The sequence below is a fragment of the Sorex fumeus genome, unplaced genomic scaffold, assembly GCF_029834395.1.
Source record: "Sorex fumeus unplaced genomic scaffold, SorFum_2.1 ptg000131l, whole genome shotgun sequence".
Lineage (NCBI taxonomy): Eukaryota > Metazoa > Chordata > Mammalia > Eulipotyphla > Soricidae > Sorex > Sorex fumeus.
In genome coordinates, this window is record NW_026606188.1 from 25,683,324 (window position 1) to 25,709,833 (window position 26,510).

Here is a 26,510-nt window from a genome sequence, read left to right on the forward strand (position 1 = left end):
AAATGTAATATTTTAAAATTAAATTATAAAGCCCTTTTTGTGCCTTATATAACATGTATCACTGGGTTATATAGAAAAATTCCTAAAATTATTTTAATATGTTGGTCAGTTTTGCTCGATTTGCTCGAGCGGGCCCAGTAACGTCTCCATTGAAGACTTTTGTTGTTACTGTGTCTGGCATATCAAATACATCACGGGGAGCTTGCCAGGCTCTGCCGTGCGGGCCAGATACTCTCGGTAGCTTGCCGGGCTCTCCGAGAGGGGCGGAGGAATCAAACTCGGGTCGGTCAGTTTTATTTACTATAAAATATGTTGTTGGTTATTTTAGGGGGGGGTGGAAGTAAGGGGATCTCCCAAGAAGTGCTCAGGAGACCTGGGAGCCCCTCCAGGGACTCTGGGCCAGCAGTTCAATGCAGGGCCCAAGGATGCAGCAGGGCTCAGGCCCTGCAGTGCTGGGGCCTACCTGGGCATCTAGGTGTGCTTGAGAGTATCCAGGGTCACATGTATGGTGCCTAGGGAGATGTGCAGTGCTGGGAGCGAACTGGGGTTGGTACATGCTAGGCGAGTCCCTGGATTCTCAGTCCCTGTGCGCTCTCTCTCTCTCTCTCTCTCTCTCTCTCTCTCTCTCTCCCTCTTTCCCTCTTTCCCTCCCCCCTCTCTCCTCTCTCTTCTCTCTATCACTTTTGCTCGCTCTCCCTTGCTCTCTCTCTCTCTCGCTCTCTTTCTTTTCTGGCCCCATCTACAAAACGTTTTCAGCAAACAGAGAAAGATTTCTCAAAATCAATATGTAACACAGGGTCAGGGCTCGGGTCAGCTAGGATTGGTACACAGCTGTCCCCTAGAGGAGATACTGAGTCAGGCTGTGGTGAAATCTCAAGCACTTTTACCTTATCTCTCAGTTTTACCAAATAATCAAATGTACATGGAAGTCAATGAGGAAATAGGATCACCTGAAGACGTGGGTTTGGGTCTAACAAAAGTTCCCCTGATAAAGGAATGAGACCACGAGGTGGGCACAATTGAGGCCTTTCTTAGCGGTTTTCCAGGGACTGAGGCAAACAGAGAAATCCCAATGATGGCAGTTCTAGACACACACTGTTATTTGGGATTTGGGGTGAGGGGGGAATTGGTCCACACTGGCAGTGTTTGGAGGCTATTTCTGGTTCTCTGATCCGGGATCACACCTGAGTGTACTCAGAGGTGATGCTGAGGCTCCCATCGGGGCCAGTAGCCTGCAGGTGCCTGTCCTGCCCTAGATATACTAGGTCTTTTGTTTTAAGTTTTTTATTTTATTTATTTATTGGTTTTTGGGCCACACCTGGAAATATTCAGAAGTTACTCCTGGCTCTGCGCTCAGAAATCACTCTTGGTGTGCTCACAGAACAATATGGGATACTGGATATTGAACCCAGGTCTGCCATGTGCAAGGCGAGCGCCCTACCCACTGTACTCTCCAGCCCCGACATACTGTTTTATTAGTCTGCCTGCCTTGAAGGAACAGTCCCCGACTGCAGAGCAGAAAGGTTGCACTGTTCCATCCTCCCATTCCTCCTCAGACCCACAATTGGTTCAGGAGTGGTGACAGGACTCCGGAAGCAGGTTTTCTCCTGGCTTCTTAGAGAGGCCCCAGGAAAGGGCTGCAAAACTGGCATGCAATTCATTCCACCAGGGCTGAGAAGTATTTACCCATTTTGAATTTACCTGTTCACTAAGTTTTACTATACAACTCAAAACTAACAATCACACTGACCACCAAAGCATGGTACTCCTGCATTACTAACACCCAAATAAACAAATCTCTGATAAACAACTGTCCCACAGAAATTTGGGGGATTTGACAAGGACAGAGGGGTGGGGTGTGGCTGATGCTTGTTCCTTTCTCCCCAACCCCACATCTAACCGTCTAGTCCCAATGTTCCTGCTATTCCAATGGTCCAAAATGATGAGTCACCATCTCATCTCTCCAGGACTCTGTGTAGAGTCGGCTTCTCTCCTCAGTCCCTTGCACTTTATCCTCCACAGAATCTCCTGCACAATCTTTTTATGAGGTACAACGGATCTTTCCTTACAGTCCCTGCTTCACAACTCAGGATATAGGACAGCAGTTGCCTGGTGCACCTGTCTGGCATGCACCAGACGCGGGTTTAACTCTCCATATCATATGGTCCTTGAGCATTGCCAGGTGCAGCTCTGGAGACCCCAGAACTGCTGGGGTGGTGTAGGTGTCCCCAGCACGGAAGGACCTGAGCAGCACTTCATCCTGAGACCATACACTGAACCCATGGCTCAGATGGCAAAGAATCCCCAGTGGGGGACCTGAACCTCCTGGGCACTTTTTGGGAGACCCCTCTGTTTCTTCTCCCCGAAAGAAAAGAACCCTCCAAAGATTTATCATTGCACTTGGTGTGTTTGTGTGTTTGTGTGTGTATGTGTCTGTTGTGTTGGGTGGGGGTCTAGAAGACTGTGCTCAGGGATCACACTCAGGGGATGACATCTGTTAGTGCTGAGGGCCTAACTGAGATCAGCTGAGTGCAAGGCAAGCCCCTAGCCCCTGTGTTCTCTCTCTATCCCCTTTTCATTTTTGTTTGCCTATTTGTTTTGCAGTGTTGGGGATTCAACCCAGGGTCTCATGCCTGCAAGGCAAGTGCTATACCACTGAGCCACATCCTGGTCCAGATGAGTCTTTCTTCTTTTCTGTTTTCTTTTTTAATTTCAATTTTTAGGCTATGCACAGCAGTACTCAGGGGCTATTCCTGGCTCTGTGCTCAGGAGTCATCCGAGAGCACCATATGTGGTGCCAGGGATTGAAACAGGGTGGCAGCTGATGCTCTCACATGCAAGGCAAGTGCCCTACCTCCTGCATTATCTATCTCTCCAGCCCAGATGAGTGGCTGAGCCTTTTTTTCCTTTGATGATATATCTTGCAGTTTGTGCAGCTCTTACAACATGTCCCACTGGCTTTCCACAGTGACATAAAAGAAACAAAAATGAATCTCTCTCCCCACGCCATGTAGCCAATGGAATCCTTCCCATTCATCTAAGTTTCCAACTAAGAACTGGCAGAGACCAGGTCTTGCAGTACCATGTCTGCCCACAAAGCCCCCCAGGGCTCCCCACATACCCCTGACTAATGTCTACTTACCTAGTTAGCGGCAAGAAAGTCAAGAAAGATGGAATGCTTAAGAGTGAAAAAAATAATCAGGCAGAGAAACGGATTTTCCCCACTGTCTTCTGGCCTGTCTGCAATCTTGCGAAACACTATTAGAAGCTAATCATCTCTGACAACTTGTAAGTTTCAAAAGTATCTTACAGAATTACATCACTGCTAAAACCCCCAATATATCTGGCTTTCGATTTGTGACAAACTAAATGGATATTTGTACTGATTTAGATGGAAATAATTTCACCAGGGAATCCAGATGGCATCAGAAACCACAGCAGAGCAGGGCCATGATCTATGAAGTCACGCACAGACACCTACAACACAGGATTTAATGAATGCCACACTGTTGCGGAATCTTCAAGACACACTGAAATGGTAGAATTCATTCAACCAAAAATGTTTTCAACTTTCTTTATTGTCTTTTTTTTTTAAAGTAATGCAAAGAAGACTCTATTTTCGAAGTTAAGTATATTGGGTGGTTCAAGCAATGATCAGAGATCAAGATGACCATGAATTACCATGCAAAGCCAAGTGTTCTCATGCACTGCCTTCACAGCCTCCATGGGGGCTCACTTTGTGGTGGCTACAGACAGATGGCCAAGTGGCCAGTGGGTGAAGGAGCTAGGGCACTCAGCTGACAACCAGCTCCCTCTGCATGGGCAAGTCCGCTTGTCCGAACCTCTTTCACTGAAACATGGAGGTGCTGAGAGGTCAAGGGTCTTCATTGGCTACCAGCATGGCGCGGCTGACCAGACCACTTCCCCCACTCCTCACTGCCCCCGGAGAAACTGCTCTTGCCTGAAAGGCTCATCCGTCCAGGAAATGAAGACATTGCCTGGTTCTAGAAACAATTAAGGGTCACTGGCCCAGAGATGCCAAAAGTTCTCTCCCCTTCTCTATCAATCAATCTGTTTGCTCTATAATCTGTTAGTCTATCTCCCTCGTTCCCTTTGCTATACTCTGGCGGACAGGAGGTCTTACACATTTGGGTTCAGTGCTTGCACATTTGATTGTGGGGCTCAGTGAGTTCAGACACTCAGTTGTGGTGCTCACATGCTTTGGACACACTTTGTTGTGGCATCAGGAACTAAACTTGGCAGGCCCTCAGACTCACCCTGGGCCTGGATATGGGGCAATGCCAGGGACTGAACTCGAAGCCTCATGCTTCCAAGACAGGAGCTCCACCACTGAGCTACCTCCCTGGTCATTCTAAAGTCTCACTCCGCCCCTCTTTTTCTTTTTCTTAAAATGAATATTTGTTATCTTCTTCCCAGTATTAGTGCTTCTTTCTTTTGCATCATAACCCAATTTTCCTTGGGTAAGTTAATCCACTCATATTCTGAACCATGTTTTTATTAAGTTGTTCACAATGATTTATTACATTCAATATTTCAATACCAATTCCACCATTACACCTTCCCAACACGATTAATAATTTTCCCAACCACCATCTATGCCTGCCCCAATAGCAGGCCCTAAATAATTTATTTTGTATATGGCTTGTTATGAATAATATGCTAAAAATGATCAAAAAAGATTTCCTTAGAAGAACGTGTGTGAAGATTGTTGTAACTCATCCTGGAGTTATAAGCCCTTGAATAAGAGATTACTAATATGTTGTTACAGGTTGAGGCTTGTGTACTAATATTTTCTTAATTGATATTTTATATCCCATCCAATGTGGTGTGCTACTCCTGGTATCCTGATATATCAGTGTATAGAGTATGAGATGTTGATTCGTGGCCACGTGCTCCAAGAATTCTAAAATTTTGAATGGGGTGATTGAGCTGGAGTTAATTTTAACTGGATGGTGACTTTGGGGTCTGGAGGCATCTCTGTAGTTTGCTGATCTCTTCCGAGATTTATGAGTCTCTGGATCATTGCTGGTTAATGAGCTTTAATGGTGACAGAGATAGTTCATGGGTGTGACTGCCAGACTCCCAGAGGAACAGGGGGGTGGGGAAGGGTGCCCATTCTGGACTCCATGTGAACCTGGAGGTTTCAGTCATAAAACCCACATATTTGATTTTTTCAGCAGATTCATTCTCATACATGAGGGGCTCATCCTGAGCCTGTGAAGATCAGCCATGGCAGTGATCGGGTTATGGAGGTTTTCAGCTGCTGGGGGCCATGTGGTTTTGATGCGACTGCAGCCCACCCCCTCTATCCCCCTCACCTCCCCCCAATTCATAGCTACAGAATGGCTATGTTAGCCCAGAATGGCTTAAGCCACAACGATCGCCTAATGGATGGACAGATGGGAATACTACCCTGTCAGAAGCCACCAGCAAGAGATGTTCACTGGGGCTTATAAGCGGGAGGGGGGGGGGGGTGGTGGGGAAGCTCTGTCTCTCTCGTCCCCATCTACTATCTGAGACCTCCTTCCTTCTGCAATGGTAAGTCACCAGGAGAGCTGGAGATGGTCCAACAGGCTGCGTGCATGCTCGGCATGTGGGAGGCCCAGGTTTGTCTTTTTAAATATATATATATACAGACCACACATATATATATATTTGAATAAGTGAGATACATAGTTACAAAATTGTTCCTGATTTGGTTTCAGTCATACAATGTTCCTCCACCTATCCCTTCACCAGTGTACATTTCCCACCACCAATGTGCCCAGTTTTCCTGCCTCTATGGTATCTCTCTCTCTCTCTCTCTCTCTTCCTCTCTCCCTCTCTCCCTCTCTCAACACACACTTACTCTTTCCTTTTGGGCATTACAGTTTGCAATATAATACAAATACTGAACGGTTATCATGTTTACCTTTACCTATTTTCAAACATTCAGGTTTTTTCCAGAGTGATCATTTCCAACTATTATTGTCATACTGGTCCTAAAACTAGTACTTTGTTCAAAATCACTTTAGCACTTAGCACAGGTTTGTCTTTTTATTTATTTTTTCATTTTTGAGGAGACTCAGGTTGAACCCCAATACCACATGAACACTAAGCACCACCAAGAGTGAACCAGTAGCATAGACCAGGGGAAGCCCGTGAGTGTCACAGAGTGGGGCTCTTCTGTGAACGAGGAAGGAAGGAAGGAAGGAAGGAAGGAAGGAAGGAAGGGAGGGAGGGAGGGAGGGAGGGAGGGAGGGAGGGAGGGAGGGAGGAGACTGAGCAATGACTGGCTTTTACCACTTCAAGGGACAGCTCGGAGCTAGAGGAGGTCTGTGAGGGCAAACACATATAAGACAGGGCATTGAGGTTCTATGCAGGGTAAAATTCCTGCACAGCTCAGCCAATTCTTGGCAAAACTCAGATTGAATTCCTCTAGTTTTGCATGTCAATATTTCCTTTATTGTTCATGACAATATTGAATTAACTTGATGTTACTTGTCACTGAAGACCCCATGTTCTAAAATGGCATGGATTTCAGATTGTTTTCCTGGTGCCTTTCATTTCTTCATTGCATGGTGCCGGGGATTGAACCTAAGGCTTCTCACATGCAAAGCATGTCCACTACCATTGAGTTATACCCCCAAGCCCTCTTTTCCTTTTCTTAAAGGAGATAATAAATTAGATTGGTAAAACAGCTCAATGGGCTGATCCTGGCATTCAGTCCAGTGTTCCCGGCACCTCGAAGTTCCCAGAGCACAGCTGGGAGCAATCCAAGAGTGATCCCTGAGCAACGAGCCAGGTGGGAGCAGTGCCCAAAAAACGAGGGGGGGTGGGGAAGAGGGGAAGAAGAGGGGAGGGGGAGGAGGAGGAGAGAGGGGAGATGAGGGGAGGGGAGGGGAGAGGGAGAAAGAGAGAGGGGGGGAAATCTATCAATATCACAGATGCATCAATCGTTTACAACGCTGGATTTCACAGGCATCCTCTTCATTGTGAGCACAGATCCAATCACTCATTAACCCCCAATCGGGCCCACCGGGTGAGAGGAGCTGGGCTAAGAAGGCGGCTGTAAGATGCTCACAAAGAACTCATTAGCGCCTGGCAGAGGAACACAGGAAAGCTAATAATTATAATCAAAGAGATTAATAAAAGATGAGACGTTAATTATGAAATACAATGTTAGTGCCAAGTAAGTAATGATGAACTCTACTCTGACAAGATAAGCCAGGAAGAGATACCAGGTGTGAGGAGGAAGAGAATTTTTCTGCCTGTCTGAGAGATGGGCAGGGGTGCTCATTTAAGGGGAGCTTTGTGTTCAGGGCAGAAGGGAATAGAATATCCAGAGAACTAAATCTGAGCATACAGGAACACAGCAGGGAGGAAGAAAGCAAGTGTATGTGTATGTGGTGGTGGTAGGGGGGCAATCTTCTAGCAGGTAGGGCATTTGTCTTGCACATGGTCAATCTGGGTTCGATCCTGGGCACCCCACATGGTCCCTGTGTCGGCCAGGGGTGATCCCTATGTGCAGAGCCAGGAGGAAGCCCTGGGAATCACAGGGAGGGAGGCAGGAAGGCAGGAAGGCAGGAAGGCAGGAAGGTAGGAAGGAGAAGCAGGGTCTACAAAGTCGCCTGAATTCAGGAGTATGTACTTGTACAAAGGACTTGAGGAGCCACGAGTCAGGAAGTCACAAAGGGAGAGGTGACTGGATCTGCACTCGAGAAACACCAGCCTGGCAGGCTCGAGCAGAGAAGGCAACCATCTGGCTGATCGCCGTCTACCAGGAGAACATAGCAAAGGCCTGAAGGCTCCTGACAGCACCAAGGCAGAGGAACAGAGAGAACAAAGGGCAGGGAAAAGCTGAAGGGGACTGTAGAATTGGAGGAGACTCTCAGGCTTCCCGCTGGGATGCAGAGGAAAAGGGAACAGAGGCTGAGCGCAGATCACCATGATAAGCATGATTTGGGGAGTACTTGAAATCCCTCCAAGTATGAAACAATCAGTGTTAGAAACACATTCAGGCGACTTTTAGACTGAAGTGGGGCAGAGAGAGGTTTCCAACTGGATTAAAGCTTCGAGTCAGAACTGCAGGTGGGTAACATCAGGATGACTGGGACACCTGGGAAAGACTGTGTGTGTGTGTGTGTGTGTGTGTGTGTGTGTGTGTGTGTGTGTGTGTGTGTGTGTTGTGGTTTACAATACTAATTTAATGGTTTCTCATGCACATAATTCATGCACCATACCCATCACCAGTGTACCCACTTCTCCTAAGGACACCAACACCCCTCCTTCTCAAATTCCTCCTTCCAGCCTCCCTCCGACTCAACTGTGTGGATCAGTTTTCCCATTCAGCTGCTTTTGGCCCTTTGTGACTATCATGCTGTATATCCTTAAGCCCGACACACGAGAAAGATGATTTGGTATGGATCTAGCACTTTCCCTCTGACTGACTTCACTCAGCATGATATCCTACAGTTCCATTCATGTTGCTACAAAAGGCATGACTTTGTTCTTTTTTAGAGCTGCATAGTATTCTATTGTGTAGATATACCACAACTTCTTGATCCATTCATCTGTGGTTGAACATTTGAATTGTTTCTACATCTTGGCCATTGTACTAAGTTGTGCTGCAATGAACAGAGTAGTGCATTTATCCTTTTAAAGTAATGCTTTTGTGTCTTGGGAATAGATGCCGAGAAGTGTATTTCTGGGTCATATGGGAGTTTCATTCCTGTTTTTCTGAGGAATCTCCATACTGCTTTCCTAAAAGGCTGACAGGACAACATTTTCACCAATAGCAGATGAGCGTCCTTTTCTCACTACAACTCTCAGGAGGGAGTGATTTAGACATCAGGTTTGAGCCAGAGAGCAGCAACGGCTGGCAGGAGCTGCCTTGTTTGCCTTGGACGGATCAGTTTTAGCGCCACTGGTGGTCAGGGGTAAAAGATGGGGAGCCTTGACCATGGCCAGGCCTCTCTGTCTCACAGTGGGAGTGTGAGGTCCTGCAAGGCTGACTCTCAATGTGATGGAACTGGTTACTAGCAGGGCTCCAACTAGATCCCATAGCTTCTTCCTGCAAAGGTTACTTGGTGGCCTTTTCTCCTGAGCAAGGCTGAAAGCATCAGCCCTGACCCAGAAGGTCACATAAAGGGTCCTCTGATTCTGCCTGCAGGGACCCTCCCACTCGTGCATGGTTCCTCGGTGAGCTGTGACTAGCCATTCTTCTGGAAGGACTTAGAACTATCTCACGGGGTGGAAGAGGTGGTACGGTGGATGACGAGCTTGCCTTGCACACAGCTGACTCTGGATTGACCCTTGGCACTGCATAAGGTTCCTGAGATCCAGGAGAGGTCACTCCTGAGCACAGAGCTGGGAGTAAGCCCTGAGTACTGCTCAGAGTGCCCAGCCCCAACATCTGATATTGCTCCTGCCGTTTGTAGTCATCAAACTGAAGAATTATTATATGAGGTCTAATAGCTAAAAGGATAGAATGAACCTCCATTTGAGTAAAAGAAAGGTCAAAGTGAACATCCTTACTTGACAACAAAAACTGAGAATGTCTAAGTTCAAAACTGAGTACAGGGACTGGAGAGATAGCACAGCGGGTAGGGCATTTGCCTTGCATGCAGCCGACCCGGGTTCAATTCCCAGCATCCCATATAGTCCCCTGAGCACCGCCAGGCGTAATTCCTGAGTGCAGAGCCAGGAGGAACCCCTGTGCATCGCCGGGCGTGACCCAAAAAGCAAAAAAAAAACCAAAAAACAAAAAACTGAGTATAATCTTAAAAATTTATGTTATTCTAATCAGTGGCTGAATAAATAGCAGTACTCCTACATTTAAAAAAATTGTTATTTATGTAAATGTTTAAATTCAAACACTGGTTATTAGAGTATCTTTAGTTTGCTTTAAGAGGGAAAAGTAACAGTACTATAACATGCTACTAGTTCCACATGTATTAAGAATCTCATACAAATTTAAACACCAAAGACAATTTGGTTAAATTACCAAAACGCTGAAATAATAACAAAAGGTTATTTATAGTTATTATAGTTACATCCACTTAAAAATCTGATTCAAAGAAAATCCAACTTGCCCTGTTATACAGATGACTAAAATTTATGATGAAATTTATAAGAATTTCATAGCTTATTATTTAAAATACCAAAAGAAGCATGGATGTATTTTCTGATGTACTGTTTTGAAAATAATCACTAAGATAGTGATTACTGACTCACTAAAATAGTCACTTCATAATTTCTACAAATCACAAATATTATAAATATTTAATTCAGATGTTTCACTCATTTAGAATGGTTTTTTAAGAAATTACAGGGTTTTTAGACCTCAGCTATAATTGAATAGGTTTAAGTTCACTATAAAGAGAAAAATGTACTATATTGGCTACAGTCTCAAAATCTAATTACTAGGGGGTATGGTGCCGCGAGGAGGTCAATCTGTACCTGTGAGGCGAGTGCATCAGCAGCCTGATGGCACCTTCAGATTTCCAGATACCCCAAAATTGCTGCTGTACCTTTGGCCAGACCCCAAAAAGTTGGGGCAAAGTTTACCAAGAAAGTAAACGGCCAAAAGTTAGGTATGTGGGAGATACACCCACAAACCACCTCCGGCTCAGCTATATAATTGGAGGCATGGCCTCTTTGGTTCCTGATTGAACTGCTTAATGGCCATGATCCCAGAGACTCAGAAACAAATCTCAGAACCCAATGGCTTTTGGCAGAAATGCATCCGGTCCCTGCAGTAGGTTACCAGCGCCGGGCCATCCCAGGTGGGAATAGGTTTTGTGCCTTGGTCTGTTCCTCCTGGTGGCCTGGTGGCCACCATCCTCCAGAGGCCATTGGACAGTCAGGTTTGGGTCCTCAGTGAGGAGACACGTGGGGCCTCAAGGGATGGGGGTGGAGCTGGCCCTTCCAACAAGACCCCAAGTCGCCACCCACGAACGGCCTCTCTGGCTTCTGATCAAGCTGCTTAATGGCCATGATCCCAGAGACTCAGGAACAAATCTTGGAACTCAGCAGATTTTGGCAGAAATCCCTCCAGATTTAATTGTTAAAATTTTGTAATTTCAAAATCATGCAGCCACTATTGCAGCCGCACGACATCATATGTTATTCATAACCAACAATAGAAAACAAATTGTCTACTGTTGCCTTTTCGGCAGATCTGAGTGTTGGGGTAAAATCCCAAATAATAATGGTGGGTCTGGTGTCAAAATATTAAATGTAATCAAAGTAGAGAGAGAGTAACGTGGAAATCAATCTGCCCTATAGGTAGGGGGAGGGTGTGGGATGGGGATATACTGGGGTTTTTTGGGGTGGAAAATGGGCACTGGTGAAGGTATGGCGTTTCATTGTATGACTGAGACTTAAACCCAAAAGCCTTGTAACTGCTCTCATGGTGATTCAATAAATAAAATTATAAAAAATGAAAAATAAAATAAAATAAAAATGTAATTACTTTAAACATGAGACTTAACACATAATTTACAAATGGAAACAAAACTTCACAATAGTAATTACACAGCTTACAAACATTTTTTCTAAGATCACTTAGGTCTCATGATGCGTTAGCTTTAGAAGTCTCATCAAGTTATATATGGTCTCCGTCCACTGAGTGTTTTCCTCACTTTGTGGAAAACAGTAGGTGTTAAAAGGAAATACATCCTGCTAACATCACAGGTGTTGACTGGTGTAGTCTATATCTACCAAACTACCCCTGATTCATCCATACATGTGAGGTAAGAGATTCAAACTACAGAGTCCTATGGATTAAAATAAAGGGAAGTAACTGTGATTCTAAATTACAAGTATGCTAGTGCTGAAATATGGATGCATATGTATTTGTTTGGGTTCTTTTTTTAAAAAATAGACATTTCACAGCAACAGGCTTCTACTTCTACTAGTGTTTCATTCTTCTCAGGTTCTTTTTCTTAAAAAACCATACTCAGTGCTCTCTTATTCTCACTTCACTTGATCACTTGACTTCCGGTTAATCGGCGATTTGCTCGAGCGGGCGCCAGTAACGTCTCCATTTGTCCCTGTCGCGTGCTAGTGTAGCCCAATGGCATCTGTTCGCTCTAGGAACACGAAGAGCCTCAAACCGATCGTTCATGATTTTGATGAAGAAGTCTGACCATCTGGTAGGTGGGCAGCCACGCGGTCTTTTGACATCCCATGGAATCCAATCGGTAACAGCTCTAGTCCAGCAGTCGTCTCTAAATCTCATTACGTGACCAGCCCATCTGATTTTTGATGCCTTGGCAAATGAGACAGCGTCCCTGATTCTTGATCGTTGACAGAGGTCGAAACTCCAGATTCTTTCTCTCATTTGAGTGAAACGTGATACTCCAAGCATAGCTCTTTCAATTCCTCTTTGGGAGACCCGAATAGCGTTCTCATCCTGTTTGTGTAGGGCCCAGGTCTCTGAGGCGTATGTTAGTGCAGGAAGAACAGTGGAATCAAAGAGACGTGCCCAGAACCGGAGGTTCTTCGTCCTCTTAGCTATTTCTTCGATGCTCTTGAAGGCGTTCCAAGTCGCTCTCTTCCTCCTGTGCAGCTCGGGTGCCAGGTCATTTGTCATGTTGAATTCTCGACCTAGGTACACATAGCTTTTGCATTCGGAGATGGTCGCTCCATTGAGAGCGAATGGGGCATCAGGACCGAGGCTGTTTCTCATAAACATTGTCTTCGTAAGATTCTGCTGTGGTCTGACCTTTCCACACTCACGGTCAAAGTCGGCCAGCATTTGTGCCGCCTGGCTGATGTTTGGTGTTATTAAAACAATGTCATCAGCAAAGCGGAGGTGGTGTAGTTGCCGACCATCTATCTTCACTCCCATTCCTTCCCATTCCAGTAGTCGCATGATGTTCTCAAGGGTGACACTGAAGAGTTTCGGTGAAATGGTATCACCCTGCCGAACCCCTCTCTTGACATCAATGATTACTTCTTTGTAGAATGGTGAGATACTGGTAGTGAATTCGTAATACAGCTCATGGAGGATCTTGATGTATTGAGTTTGAATGCCCTGATTGGCTAGGGCTTCAATGACTGCTTCCGTCTCAACAGAATCAAAGGTCTTCTTTAAATCAATGAATGTTAGACAGAGCAGCATCTTGAACTCCCGAGAAACCTCAATGGGCTTGGTTATCGTGTGGATATGGTCAATGGTGCTGAATCCTTTGCGGAACTCGGCTTGCTCGCATGGTTGTCCTTCATCTAGTGTTCTGCCAATTCTATTCAGGATGACTCGAGTGAACAACTTGTAGATGACAGACAATAGGCAGATCAGGCGATAGTTGCCAATGTCATGGATATCTTCTTTCTTGGAAAACCAGCAGGACTGTACTCTAATTCTCAGTTGAGGAAATATGGACACTGTATAAAAATCAACCATTATCCCTAATCCCTAACGCAGGAATAATCTATCTTTTTTTGTACAGCATAAATACATACACACACACACACACACGGGGGGGGGGAGAGAGAGTGAGAAAGAGAGAGAGAGAAAGAGAAAGAGAGAGAGAGAGAGAGAGAGAGAGAGAGAGAGAGAGAGAGAGAGAGAGAGAGAGCGCACACAGTGTATAGCCAGAACATTCAAAACCTTTCTTTAACAGAAAACATTCTGAGATGCCTTCAGGTTACTCAGGCTGAAGTAGTTGCTCCTCTTGCAACTGAGCCAGCTGCTTTCCCAATCTCCTGTCAGGATTCTTGGCCAAACGCATCTCCTCTTGTCTGAACAGATCCAGTGCTTTCCAGGATCTTTATCTTCTGCCACACTGTCCTTCCCTCCTCATACCTCTCCAAGGCACCTCCATCCCTGTGCTCTCTGCCCTGCTTTCAGAACACGTAGTCCCTTTGTCAGACTTACACTTGATGCCCCCATGGCTCCCAGGGCCGGGTCAGGCCCCTGCCCCATGGGCCCCATGTGCTTTACTGCAGAAGACTCCCCATGGCACTGCCATCCCAAGAACTTCCCTTCTGCCCTTCTGGGGGAGTCCAGTCTCCAGGGCAGGAAAACGTGGAATGAGAAAGACAGAAGGGGTCCTGCTCCTAGGGCCCCTTGTTTGGTTGTTGGGGGAACCAGTCTGAGAGTCAAGTGAATCCCGGCATGGCTGCCTTGCCCCGCCGGAAGCCTTGGGGGGGCCTTCTTATCACTCACTCTCAGGGCAGAAGATGGACCCTGTGATGGTCGCTGAACTGGCCTGGGACCGGGCTTTAGTTGGAAGGCCACATCCTTCCAGTTCAGGGATTTCGTCTCGGGTTGCTGCTTTTCTTTTCTTTTTCTTAAGATAAATTTCTCATGTCTGTATTCTTTCTGCACAGCCCTCCAATATCTAGTTTATAACCTACTGTCTTAACATTTGCTGTACTGTTTTTTTCTTTTGTTCTACTTTACAGATAAGTCCCCCAACATGATCTGCCAATTGTTGGATCTTTCTGATTTCCAATAGCCAAGAACCTTTCTTTCTCTTAATTTTTTTGTTTTTAAACAGATCTCAAGCTAGAGAGCTAGAACAGTAGGGAAAGTCTTGTCCTGTACGTGGTAGAAATGGATCGATCCTCAGTACCACAGATGGCCCTGAGTCACAGCAGGAGTGATCCCTAAGCACACGGGCTCTGCTGGGGTCCCTTAGGTGCTGGGGCGCAATCAGGCCTCTGCGCTCTGAGCTTGCTGCCTCCTCTTACTCTTCTGTGTTCTCTACAGAGGCAATGGCTCTCTTCTCTCTGAGACAGTCTCTCTCACGTCCCTGCCCTGCTCCCTGCACTGCCCTGCCCTCTGCCTCCTTCTCTCCAAGCTCCCTTTTCTCCCCATTTGCTTTCGCTATGGTCAGTCCCTCCTCCACTGTCCAGCAGAGAGTAGCTGCTGACTCACACCCACAACTGTTCAGAGGGAGGAGGGGTTTCTCCTAGAGGACAGCCAGTAAGCTCTGCAGGCAGACCCGACTGCCAAGGCTGGCAGTGGGGAGCCAGGAAGGAAGGCCTGCTTCTGACACAAGTGTGTGGAGGTCAGGGGCGCTACCAACTGCCATCTCTCGGTGGGCAGCCGAGTCCCTCAGTCGGGTCTGAAGTATCAATAGTGCTGGAATGAGAAGCTCTGGGATGCAGTAAAGAAGCGGGCACTAAGGGCCAGTGTGGAGCACGGCAAGAGGCACTGCCCTGCACTTGAAGCTCTGAGCTTGATTCCCTGCACCACATGTCTGCTGAGGACCACTGGGTGCGCTTTCTACTGCCCCCCAACCCTAACACACACACACACACACACACACACACACACACACACACTCAGCTACACACACAAACGTAAAAAATGAGGCCCTGAGCCTTGGGAGACAGAGCAAAGATTTTGTCTCTCAGAGGAGGTTTCCTCAGACCCCAGAACCCCTGCAGGTCCCGGGAGGCACAAAGGCGCGAACAGGCCTGCATCCTTGGGCTAAACCACTGAACCACTGACTGGCTGGTCAAGAGCCCTGGGAGCAGCAACTGGGCCTCCTGACTGGGAGCTCCCCCACCAGTCTGGTTGTTTAAGTATACATAAAGACTTCTAAAAGAGACATAAAGGCCATCTCTCCTTCTCTTCCCCAGATCAGTCTGTAAACATCCCGTAGAGACATCCTCTGTCGGCCATTCTAAGTCCAGCCTGCGCAGCCTCTAAGGAGCAGTGCAGGAGCCCAGCTCCACCTTCAGCAGTGCACTGCCACCTGGTGGCATGGAGAGGGTATGACAGTGCCATGGCAGTACCTTAACACCGGGAAGGAGGTTGGAGGATTCTCTCTGAAGCTTGGATAACATTAGGGCAGGAGAGAAGGAAAGGAGGTAAGTGCTGGGGAGAGCCAGGACAGGGAGCGTAAGTGCAGGCCTTAGGAAGCGGCTTTGGATTGGTGCAGGGAGGGCTTGGCCGTCCCTAGGGTTCCTTTGGTTCAGGTGGTGTGAAGCATTACACTGGGAAACGAGCTAACAAACATCCCAGGGGTGTGAGGGCAACTTCATTTTTTTAACTGTTCAGAACAAAAGCTTTGGAATCTTGGGGTGGGATGCAGCTCAGTGGCAGAGAACTGGCCTTGCGTACGAATTGATTGAATCTGGATTTAATCCACTGAAATGCGTACACACACACACACACACACACACGCACGCACACCATCAAACACATACCATCAAACACCAAAACAAAATCTGTGAGGCTCTGTGTGACTTTTATATTCACTTCTCATGTCCAGTGTCAGGGAATTCTACTTATTTTACTCATAAATAAATAAATAAACCCTGGGACCAGAGCAATAGTACATTGGATAGGGCATGTGTCTTGCATGCAGCTGACCTGGGTTTGATCCCTGGCAACTCATATGGTTCCCCAAGCACTGCCAGGAGTGATTCCTGAGTGCAGAACCAGAGCTCTGAGCATCAATCATAGGGTGTGGCCCCCAAACCATAAATAAATACAATAAATACATACATAAATATATAAATAAAAAACAAACAAAAAATTGTCCGGAATCCAAGCTCTGCTGGTGTTAAGTCACACTCTCTCTGACTTGAATTGCTCCAGCCACCACCTGGCCTCACAGCAAGCAGAGGGGTCACATAAACTGGCACTCAGATCTGGGCAACCCTCTATAGCACGGCCTATTTCCTCAGAGAACGTGAGGCGTCTGACAATGGCCTACAGCTTTCCTTATGTCATGGTCTGCACTCTGGCCTCCTCTCTACACTCCCTCTTCTCACTGTGCTTCAGCCTGCACTGTGGTTCCCCAACACCTGGGAATGTCCCCCCCTCACAACACCCCCCCCCCCAGCGCCACCTTTCTACTCTTTTCTTGGGGAATGCATCTTTTTGGTCTGTTAGATTTTTGGACTTTGAGACTTTGAGGGCCACTCTTGGTGGTGCTCAGGAGCTATCCCCAGTTCTGTTCCCAGAAGTAAACCTGGCATTTCTTGGGGAACTGCAGGAGAGCCCAGAAAGTGAACTGGGGTGTTACAGGCAAGACAAGTGCCTCACCTCCTATATTAGCTTTCTGACCCTCTGGGGATGTCTCCTCATTAAGGTCCAATGAGCAAATGCCATTTCCTCCCAGTCAAAAATCCCTTATTCCCATGGCAATTGTCTTATAGCACTGACCACCTTCGGACAAGGTTTTTAATCCCTGACACTGCATAGTCTCCTGAGTACCACCAGGAACAACTTCAGCCCTGACCCCCAGTATAGGGCTGGGAAAAGTTTCTAAACACAAACAAACAAAAGGATCCAAAAGAAAAAGAGTCCAATTGGGAGGTGCGGGTAGAGGGGAGGGCGGGGCTTACTCTAGGCTGGTCAGGGATTGGCTCCAGCAGTGCCCGGGCATCATTATGCAGTGACACGGATCAAACTGGGAGGCTGTATGCAAGGTGAGTGTTAGGTCTCTAGCCCCTGACTCCAATTTTTAATCCTTCAAATCAGTTCTTAGCAACTGCTCCTGTGGCTTCACAAACAAACACAACCCACATTTTAATTTCCACATGCAATTCAAAAATATTTCATTCCAGTGTCACCAAGCTTTTTCCTTCAGTAAAATTCTCTAAAGGTGCAAACTCGTGCTGTAAAAGCGATGACAAAGAGCGCGGGTTGTCAGGCAAGCTAGTTAGCAGATGAAGCTCAAATTGGAAACAAATAGAAGAATGACCCCAGCCCACAGCGCGCGCTACTGGGGGGACCTAGATTTCTCCCCTGCCCCGAGGTGCAGAGCCAGGCTGCAGCACAGCCAGCAGGAGGCTGCAGCTCCTGGGAAGAAAACCCCCGCCCGATTCTTCCCTTTTCTTCATAGGACATAGAGCTGGTAATTGGTTCTATTTGGGAAGGTTACGATCCAATTTTTCTGAAAGATATTGCTTTAGCTATTCTTTACTCTAGAACTAATCCCAGTGGAAATTACATTTTCTTTAGAAGGCTTTCTAAGATGATTTTTTTATATAAGCAATTTCACAGCTAAACATTCATTTTGCTTTTGTGGCTTAGCTTTCTGCTCCCCACCTTTCTAATCTCAGTTGCTTTACTCAAGTGGGATTGAGGTATTTCTCCTAAGGGAAGAATGTTTCTCTTAATAGCTACGCTACTTAAAGAAGCACAAATGAATGCGGTAGTTTAAAACTGTATGAGAAATAGCTATTTCTCGTTACTGGCCTGTAATCGTAAGGAACGGGAAACATATGCCTAAAGTTTTTAAATACCACTAGAAATTATACTGAATTGAATAAATCAGGAGAAATCTGAATAGAGTTTCTGCAACAAAAATAGTTTGTCTTTTACCTTTGTCTCTGCTATTAATTAAAATTACGTTATTTAAGATTTATCTTAGAAATCTGTTGCATATCAAAACAGGCTAATATGAGCATTCACTATTTGAGCTACATCTCTGGTCCCACTTATTTTCCTAAAGACAGGAGAGATCGACTGTTAGTAGCCTCAGGTACACTTTGGGGCAATTTTTGTGTGTTTAGTTGAAAAAGATTGATTTCTGGAGGGGTGCTGAGTGATTTTTTTTTCTTGAAAAGGGTGGAGTAGGCCAAATAAATCTGGGATTCCGTGATTTTAAAGTAATGTTCAGATTCAATATCAAAATCCCAATAGCATTTTCCACAGAAATACAATTAAAAAACTTAAGCTTTATATTGGCTTATAGGATTGGGAAATGCTCAAAGGAAAGGAGAGCCTCTACCGGGAGACCGGGTGTCACATGGCCCTAAACATGGGCTAAAAGCAGCCACCAAACAAAGCATTTATATGGAACTACAAGAGACTCCAAATAATCAAAATAACCCCAAGAATAAGGTGTCAAAATAGAAACAAAAGCTGGAGAGATGTTGAATAACATTGGTTTGTCCTGGGGCTGGAGCGATAGCACAGCGGGTTGCGTGTTTGCCTTGCACACAGCCAACCCGGGTTCGATTCCCAGCATCCCATATGGTCCCCTGAGCACCGCCAGGAGTAATGCCTGAGTGCATGAGCCAGGAATAACCCCTGTGCATCGCTGGGTGTGACTCAAAAAGAAAAAAAAAAAAACCACATTGGTTTGTCTTTTCTTCCACTCCGCACCCCCAATCAGGGCGTTACAGGTTACTGAGTTACATCAGTAAACAGTGCTCTAGAGGTACACCCAATTCCACCCGGTATTCCCAAACCTCTGTTTATCTTTTACCTCTCTTTTGTGCTCTCCTTCCCCGATACTAGTCACTTTTCTCCCCAATCAGACCTTGTGACTTTGTAAAATCAAATTCTTCTGAGGACTCTGGATTTTTTTTTTGAAACAATATTGCTTTTCTCTTTTCTTTATGTCCTTTTTATATAGACACAGGAAGACAGTTAATGCTATGCCTGAGTAACTTGGGGCTCCGAGAAATATTTATTCCTGAGTGCCCATCATATTTACCTGACTTAAGCTTCAGTTGCCCTTAGCTCCTGATACCCAAAAGGAGATCCTGGCAAGGGACAAGGATGGAATCAGGGCAAGCTATAACCTACCCTTGCATCTGAAAAGGACAGGCTAAGTGCCATAAGAAGTATAATATCAGCATGCTCATGCAACAAACTCTGTCAAGACCCAAAAGGTTGAATAAAGGACCCTTCTGAGATTAGGATAGACTAGCCTGGCCTGAGGCTGTAGTCTGAATATACAGGGAGATGTCTCCAGGAGAGCCACCCTGTAAGCTTAATATATCTCTTACTCTGTCCATACAAAATGACTAGACATATTATTAAAAAGTAAATTTAAGATGACTATTTAAATGGTTACTGGCAAAGAAAAGGAGAAAGCAATACACACTTACATGGAATTCCACCCTTGGGTAGATCTCCTAGCAGGAGATCCTGCTAAGCACTTAGATGAGATCTTGTCCTTGAGTGTCTCCTAGAAGAACTGCCCTTGAAGGAAGTACTTTATATCTGTTCACTGTTGATGATAATGTTTAGTAATACCTATGTGTAACTGCTACTCCCAACCCTGATTACTCTAGACCTAATGCTGTGAGATTTGAATAAATAGCGACGGATTACTAACTAGCCTGGCGGCCCCGTTCCCTCCTTTGTTCCTCCATCGCTGTCAGCGGGCCAGGGTTGGGGTACAGTGATTCGGCCTGGAATGCACCCAGTGGACCCTCGGGTTTTCACGGATGGGCTAGTGATTACCCACCACCCAGAAATAGCAACAGAGAAATATCTCAACAGGTTTGTTGGAGGCCTGGGTTCAATCCCTGAACAAACAACTTGGTTCCTTCAATGCTGCCGTAATCCCAAAGCATAGAGCCAAGAATAAACATGGAGCACTGTTTGATGTGTCCCTCAAATGGAATGAAGCAAAACACACTCCAACTTTAAATTAAACTTCAAAGTGATAGAGTAGTCAGAATAGAATGGTAGGGGACTAACAGAAGATACAGAGGTCAATGGGGCAAAATTGAGAGCCCAGTCATAAATCCACACAGATAAGGACAACTAATTTATAACAAAATAATTAGAGTGTGAGACAGAGTAAGGGATTCTCTCCAATAAACAGTATCACAGACATCCAGCAAAATGGTAAGACAAGCTCTATCAAATAAAACTCCCTGGCCAAAGTATGACCAGAAATCAATTACATATCACAGAAAACATCCCGCTCATTCACAGCACAGTTGGCCTGAGCCACACATGCATCCTGTCACAGAAAGGAATGGAATCAGAGAAGCAGGATTGGTCAGGAAGATCCCAAGTGGAACTGACATCAATGCAGACAGATGTGACCAGAGGAGTCGAAGGGCCGACACTATAGAAAGAACAGTTCACCTTTTGGACGGGGGAAACCCAGGAAATGCCAAGGGCTGCAGACAACCATCAGAGGCTAAGCAGGGGTCAGGGGGCTCCCTCAGGGCCTCTAGAGAAAACACGGCCCTGCTCACAACCTGACTTCAGACTTCGAGCCTCCAGAATGGCAAGAGAAGAGTTCCTATTGCTTTCAGCCACCCAGTGTGTGATACTCTTGTCACAGCAGCTTTAGGAAGCTAATTCAGTATTGATTCGTAAACCAGAAACAGAAGCATGACACACATCACACATGTTGCTATGGATGGATGGTAACATCCTAGTGTTGTCTGATGCGGATTTTCCAAGAACTCATTTAATTAATTTTATCGATAAGTTCATTAGGGATCACATTTTGACCAAGAGTCAAAAAAAAAAAAAAACCAAGATGAGAGAGAGAGAGAGAGAGAGAGAGAGAGAGAAGAGAATGGTGGATAAGGAAATGAAAGGAGAACGGGAGAGGAGTTATATTAATGGACCTGACTGATTGCCAGAATAAGAAGCACCACTAAGTGAAGACCCTCACCAATGCAGTAGAACCCCAAGGTCACCCTGGGAGGCTGGGCTACTGTTCTCATCTCATTCTTCCTGTACGAACTCTATTCTTCTGTCTCCAGCCTGTCTCTACTGACCAGGGAACAACATGACTGCCGGCGGCTCCCAGTGCTTCTCTCCAGAGACAACCTCTAAGGAAAGGCACCCTCCAATCTCTGGGCCCCAGAGCCCAGAGGAACCAGTGAAGTGGCCTGAGCAGGGCTGGCAGTTCACCACTGCACTAGCTGCTGCAGCCTTGGACTAGGCAGAATTCGGAGAGGACAGAGAGAGACCCTTTACATAGGAACTACTTTCTTCTCATTTTCTTCCATCAGAAGGAAGTAGTTTTTATTTTTCTTTCACATAAATTTTGACTGAAGTGCTAAAATAAACAACCAGGGATAAAGAAGTCATTCATTTATTTACTTACCACTTTTTTGGTTTATTTTTGGGTTCTGGGTCACACACAGCAATTTCAGTGTCTACTTCCAGCTCAGGGCTTAGGGATTGGTACTGGTCGTATTGTGGTACCATGCAGTGCCAGGGAGCAAATGCAGACCTGCTGCATGCAAAGCATGTGCTCAGCCCACTGAGCCCTCTCTATGGCCCTTAGTGAGGGTATTTTACAGTAAGAAAAGTATTATTTAAGAAATAAGGAGTAGTCATAGATCGATCCAATTACCCATAAAGGCAATACAATGATCAAGAACCCCAAGGAAGAGAATGGGAGAGATAGTATAGCGGGAAGGGTGCTTGCCTTGCTTGCGGCAGACCCAGGTTTGACTCACAGAGCACCACCAGGAGTGATCCCTGAGTACAGAGCCAGGAGTAAGCCCTGAGTAAAGTCAGATATAGGCTCCCCACAAATAGCTTCAACAAAGTGCCAAAAAGAACATGAACTGGGATGATTTATGTATTCAACTCCAAATAAAATAATTTTCAGAGTTAACTGGAAATTATTTCCTCTACTTCAATAGCCTGGCAAGCTACCAAGAGTATCTTGCCCGCACGGCAAAGCCTGGCAAGATATCCGTGTCATATTCGATATGCCAAACACAGTAACAAGTGTCACAATGGAGACGTTATTGGGCCCGCTCGAGCAAATCGATGAACAACGGGAGAATAGTGACAGTGACAGTGACTTCAACAGCTAAAAAGAATGTAAGAAAGGACACAACTCTTCTTTGTTTTGCTTTGTTTCATTGGACTACACCCAGCAATGTTCCTGGTTCAGTGCTTGAGGTTGTTTATGGTGTGTTTAGGGGATCATACCTATGTGTAATTGGTACTCCCAACCCTTCCTGATTACTCTAGACCTAACGCTGTGAGACCTCAATAAATAGCGACTGATTAAATAGTGACTGGTGCTAAGAATGGAATCCAGGCCTCCTACATGCAAAGTATGAATTCAACTCTTCATGCTATAGACCCAGCTCCAAGCAACCATTCTTCTGGGGGAGGTAGAGGGAGGCCACATCCAGTGGTGCTCAGGGCTTATTCCTGGCTCTGTGTTCCTAGGTCACTCCTGGCAGGCCTCAAGAGGGTCACAAACAGTGCCAGGGAGAAAACCCAGATCAGCCACAAGGATGTGAGGCACATTAAAACCTGAACTAGCTCTCTATCCCACAATCAGTTTTTATTAAAAACTTTTTTCCTTTTTGGTAGTTCATCACCAACAAGCAAACTGCCCTGTTATACTGTCATGTATAACAGTTTCCAGAAAAAATTAAACTCCATGTAAAACTAGTAACATTCTCAGAAACAGATGATCATCTTACCCTGGTACTGGGGTCTTCATTAGCTCGGTTTTGTTCAAACTCATTTATTTTCTGAATACTCATTTTATCAGTGTCAGCAATGACATAGTGTCTAGGAGAGTAAGCATCGGATAAGCTTCCAAGTAGCCTCAGGATCTCAGTGGTATGTCCACCTGGAGAAAAAACAGGAAGGAGTAAGATGCTGAAATTCCCCAAAGGGCTGGAGAGTTGCCCTTCACAGGGGAAGGTTCTATCCCTAATACCGCATATATTCCCTCACGCACCACAAGGGGTCACTCCTGAGCACAGAATCAGAAATAGGTCCTGAGCATGGGGATATCGTATGTTCTCTCCCCCAGATCAACCCCCAGTCAACTTTATTCACTTAAGTTTTCTTTATGGGGGGAAAAATAGCATATCTACATTTTATATAAGCTGTGTACAAATATAAACTGCAAAAAAACTTCTTATCAGTGTGCCCTATTACCCTACTTAATTCCATTCACTGGCCTCACCTTCACATTCTCAGTACTCTCTGCAGCTACCAGACAGTGGGCAGAACTCTTGCCTTGCATGTGGCTGACTAGTTCGATCCCCAGCACCTCATATAGCTCCCCTGTGTTCTGCCAGGAGTGATCCCGAGCACAAAGCCAGGAGAAGGCTTGAGCATCAGCTTGGTGTGGCCCCCAGACACAATAACAAAAAATTTATCTCTTTTCATCTAATTCATCTCTCCCTGTCTTCACTCACACTGCTTATTCCCTTAATGTACAAACCTCCCCCACTTTCATCTCCCTTAAGTCTGAGGAAGAGCTTTCAATAGCGATACCATGAGCATTAGGACGAGGACTAAGAAACAAATGAAGCATATGTTTCTCACAGGTATATCCCTACAGTAGAAAGAGAAGGGTGGCTCTCTAGATGCCAGAGGAATTAGAAGGAAATAAAATCAGCAAAGACTATGTGTGAATTTCAGAATTAGAATAATATTTTAATCTTAGAACTTGTCATTCATCTTTTTTTCATAAGGCAATGTATACATCTGTGTACTCATTTCAGTATTTTAAGCCTTGAAAAAAAGTGGTGGTTTACAAAGCTGCTACTTGTTCACAATTGGAACAATAAGAGACAAAACCTAATATCCACACCTTTCACTGCAATTAAAACTTCATTATACAGAAAAAAACCCCTACTTCATTATACTTGCTATATAAACATCTTTTCACTTATTTACTTTTAAAACAAATACTTAATATTGTCTTTAAAAATTTACGCTTTTTTTTTTTTAATGCTCACTCAGTATTTTCTTGAAAAGGGAACATTGTTTGTAAACAGTTCTGCTAGCAAGGTAAGGGTGACCTCCGCCATTCCAGGTAAGGCCTGCCTCCAGATGGTATCAACGGGCCTATTCCTAAACAGTTGGATCCCAAAAGTATCCATTCCCAGCCTGTGCCTTATTAAGGGACCACACCACAGCTCCTGAAGCTTCTGACTGCATATGCAACAGCATGACAGATCCACTCAGCAAATTACATGCTGCTCACAGTTAGATTTCCTGTCACTGGGTAAAGAATGGCAGTGAAGGAAGAGAATGCTCAACCTACTCCCTCAACATCTTCTAAGGGTTATAACTATCAAACTCACCCCCAATACAGTGAGAACACTGGAAAGCCAATGGGGAAAACATGCAGAGGTCCACCAAGTTCAATGAGCAAAAACATTATCACCAAAGATGTAAACAAAACCAACCAGCGCAATAAATCCTCTGATCTTTCCTGAAGCCATGACTCAGATGATTAATGGGCTCAAAAAATCAACAGCACAGGTAGTCAGCAAAATACAAGAAAGTTTAAGAGACAAAATGAAAAAAACTACTACAATCAGAATGATAGAAATAAAGGACATGGTGAGTGATATAAATAACTCAATAGAAGCCCTGAATAGCAGAATAAATGTTTTCCCTCTAGTGCCATCTGACATTTATAGCTGCACACACATTGGATTTGAAGACCTCAGAACTGTCCATTTAAAACTGTAGGTGCCTACAGAGCTCGTGGACTGCAGTTAAAGTGTACAAATTGACAGGATAACTTAATGTTTATAGTCTATCGCAGTATCTGAATAAGCCTATAGCGTTCTACAGTTGGTAATTTTTTTACCCTTGTGAATTTTTGTACATGTATATTTATAAAGGTGGCTATTCCCTTGGCCTCGTTTATCGAGTAGTAGCTAGGGTTCCTAAACTAAATATAAATGCCAAAGTTAATTATGCAAGACAGCAATTTTCATACAGGGAAATTTCATGTCTGTATCAAAAAGCTTTGACTTCCTCTCTGTTCACTCTGATTAGTACCTTGTTAAAAAAAAAAAAAAAAACACGCTACGGGGGACCTGAGAGATAGTTGACAGGCAGGGTGCTTGGGCTGCACGCGGCCAACCCAGGTTCGATCACCGGAATCCCATATGGTCCTCAGGAGTCATTCCTGAGCGCAGAGCCTGGACTGAGCCCTGAGCATGGCCGGGTGTGGACCCAAAACAAAATTAACCAAATATACATTTACATATATACGGAGCTACGGAGACTCTTAATAATAGGCAAGTGGAAGTTACTCATTTGTCATTAAAAGATGGCAAGGCTGCGTCATCAAATTGCATTTTGAACCAGCAGGGCAGCCAGTGTCCGGAAACGCAGAGAAACTACAAATCTCAGCATGCCTCGCTCCCCACAGCGCTCAGAAGACGGGGGAGAAGGCCGCGGTGCACTCTGGGGGTTGTAGTACCTCAGCCGAACGCTCTGCTCGCAGCCCGGAGACTTACCGGACCCGGCCACCACCAGGAGACTGAGAGAGTCCCGGGGCCCCGCGGGCCGGGAATGAAGCACGCGCCACAGCCGCAGGGCCGGGAACGCGGCCAGCAGCCCTGCCGCCCCCGCTAACAGAAATAGTAACGCGGCCCCCATTCAAAGGACAGAAGGACGCATGCGTAGTGTCGCTGCCGCGCGCTGCGCCAGCCTCCGAGGTCCGGTCAGAGTTCGGAGGGCGCTGAAAGGGCTCAAACTACGGGCGCCGGGCGGACTCAAACTACGGGCGCCGGGCGGACTCAAACTACGGGCGCCGAGCGGACTCAAACCTGGGAAGGCGAGTCCGTGCGGGGCGGGGCACGTCAGTGCTGGGCGGGGCGTCGAGCCGCCGGCGGAAGGCCCCGTTGTCCGTACAGTGGCGCGGCCTCGTTGGTCGTGCGCTCGAAGAAACTCGACTTTATCTCGTGACTAGAGGCCACCTATGAACCCTGGAACGATTCGAATGAGGTGCTACCACTCGGGCAACTTTTTGTGACCGTGACCCAAGGTCTTTGGCACCCTTCCCTGTTTGCCGCCCTCCGCTGACCGCTACCCT

General features: G+C 45.8%; 1 protein-coding gene across 1 annotated transcript in view; it reads right to left on the reverse strand.

The window, feature by feature from the left end:
• ALG14 (ALG14 UDP-N-acetylglucosaminyltransferase subunit) overlaps positions 1-26,141 on the reverse strand; it is an 85,566-nt gene extending 59,425 nt beyond the window's left edge. The window contains exons 1-2 of the mRNA XM_056106591.1: positions 25,933-26,141; positions 23,137-23,288 (exon numbers count right to left, since the gene is read on the reverse strand). Of these exons, the coding sequence (XP_055962566.1) occupies positions 23,137-23,288; positions 25,933-26,074 (294 nt within the window). The 5' untranslated portion in view covers positions 26,075-26,141. The remainder of the gene's footprint in view (positions 1-23,136; positions 23,289-25,932) is intronic.
• Between the last annotated feature and the right edge of the window lie 369 nt (positions 26,142-26,510).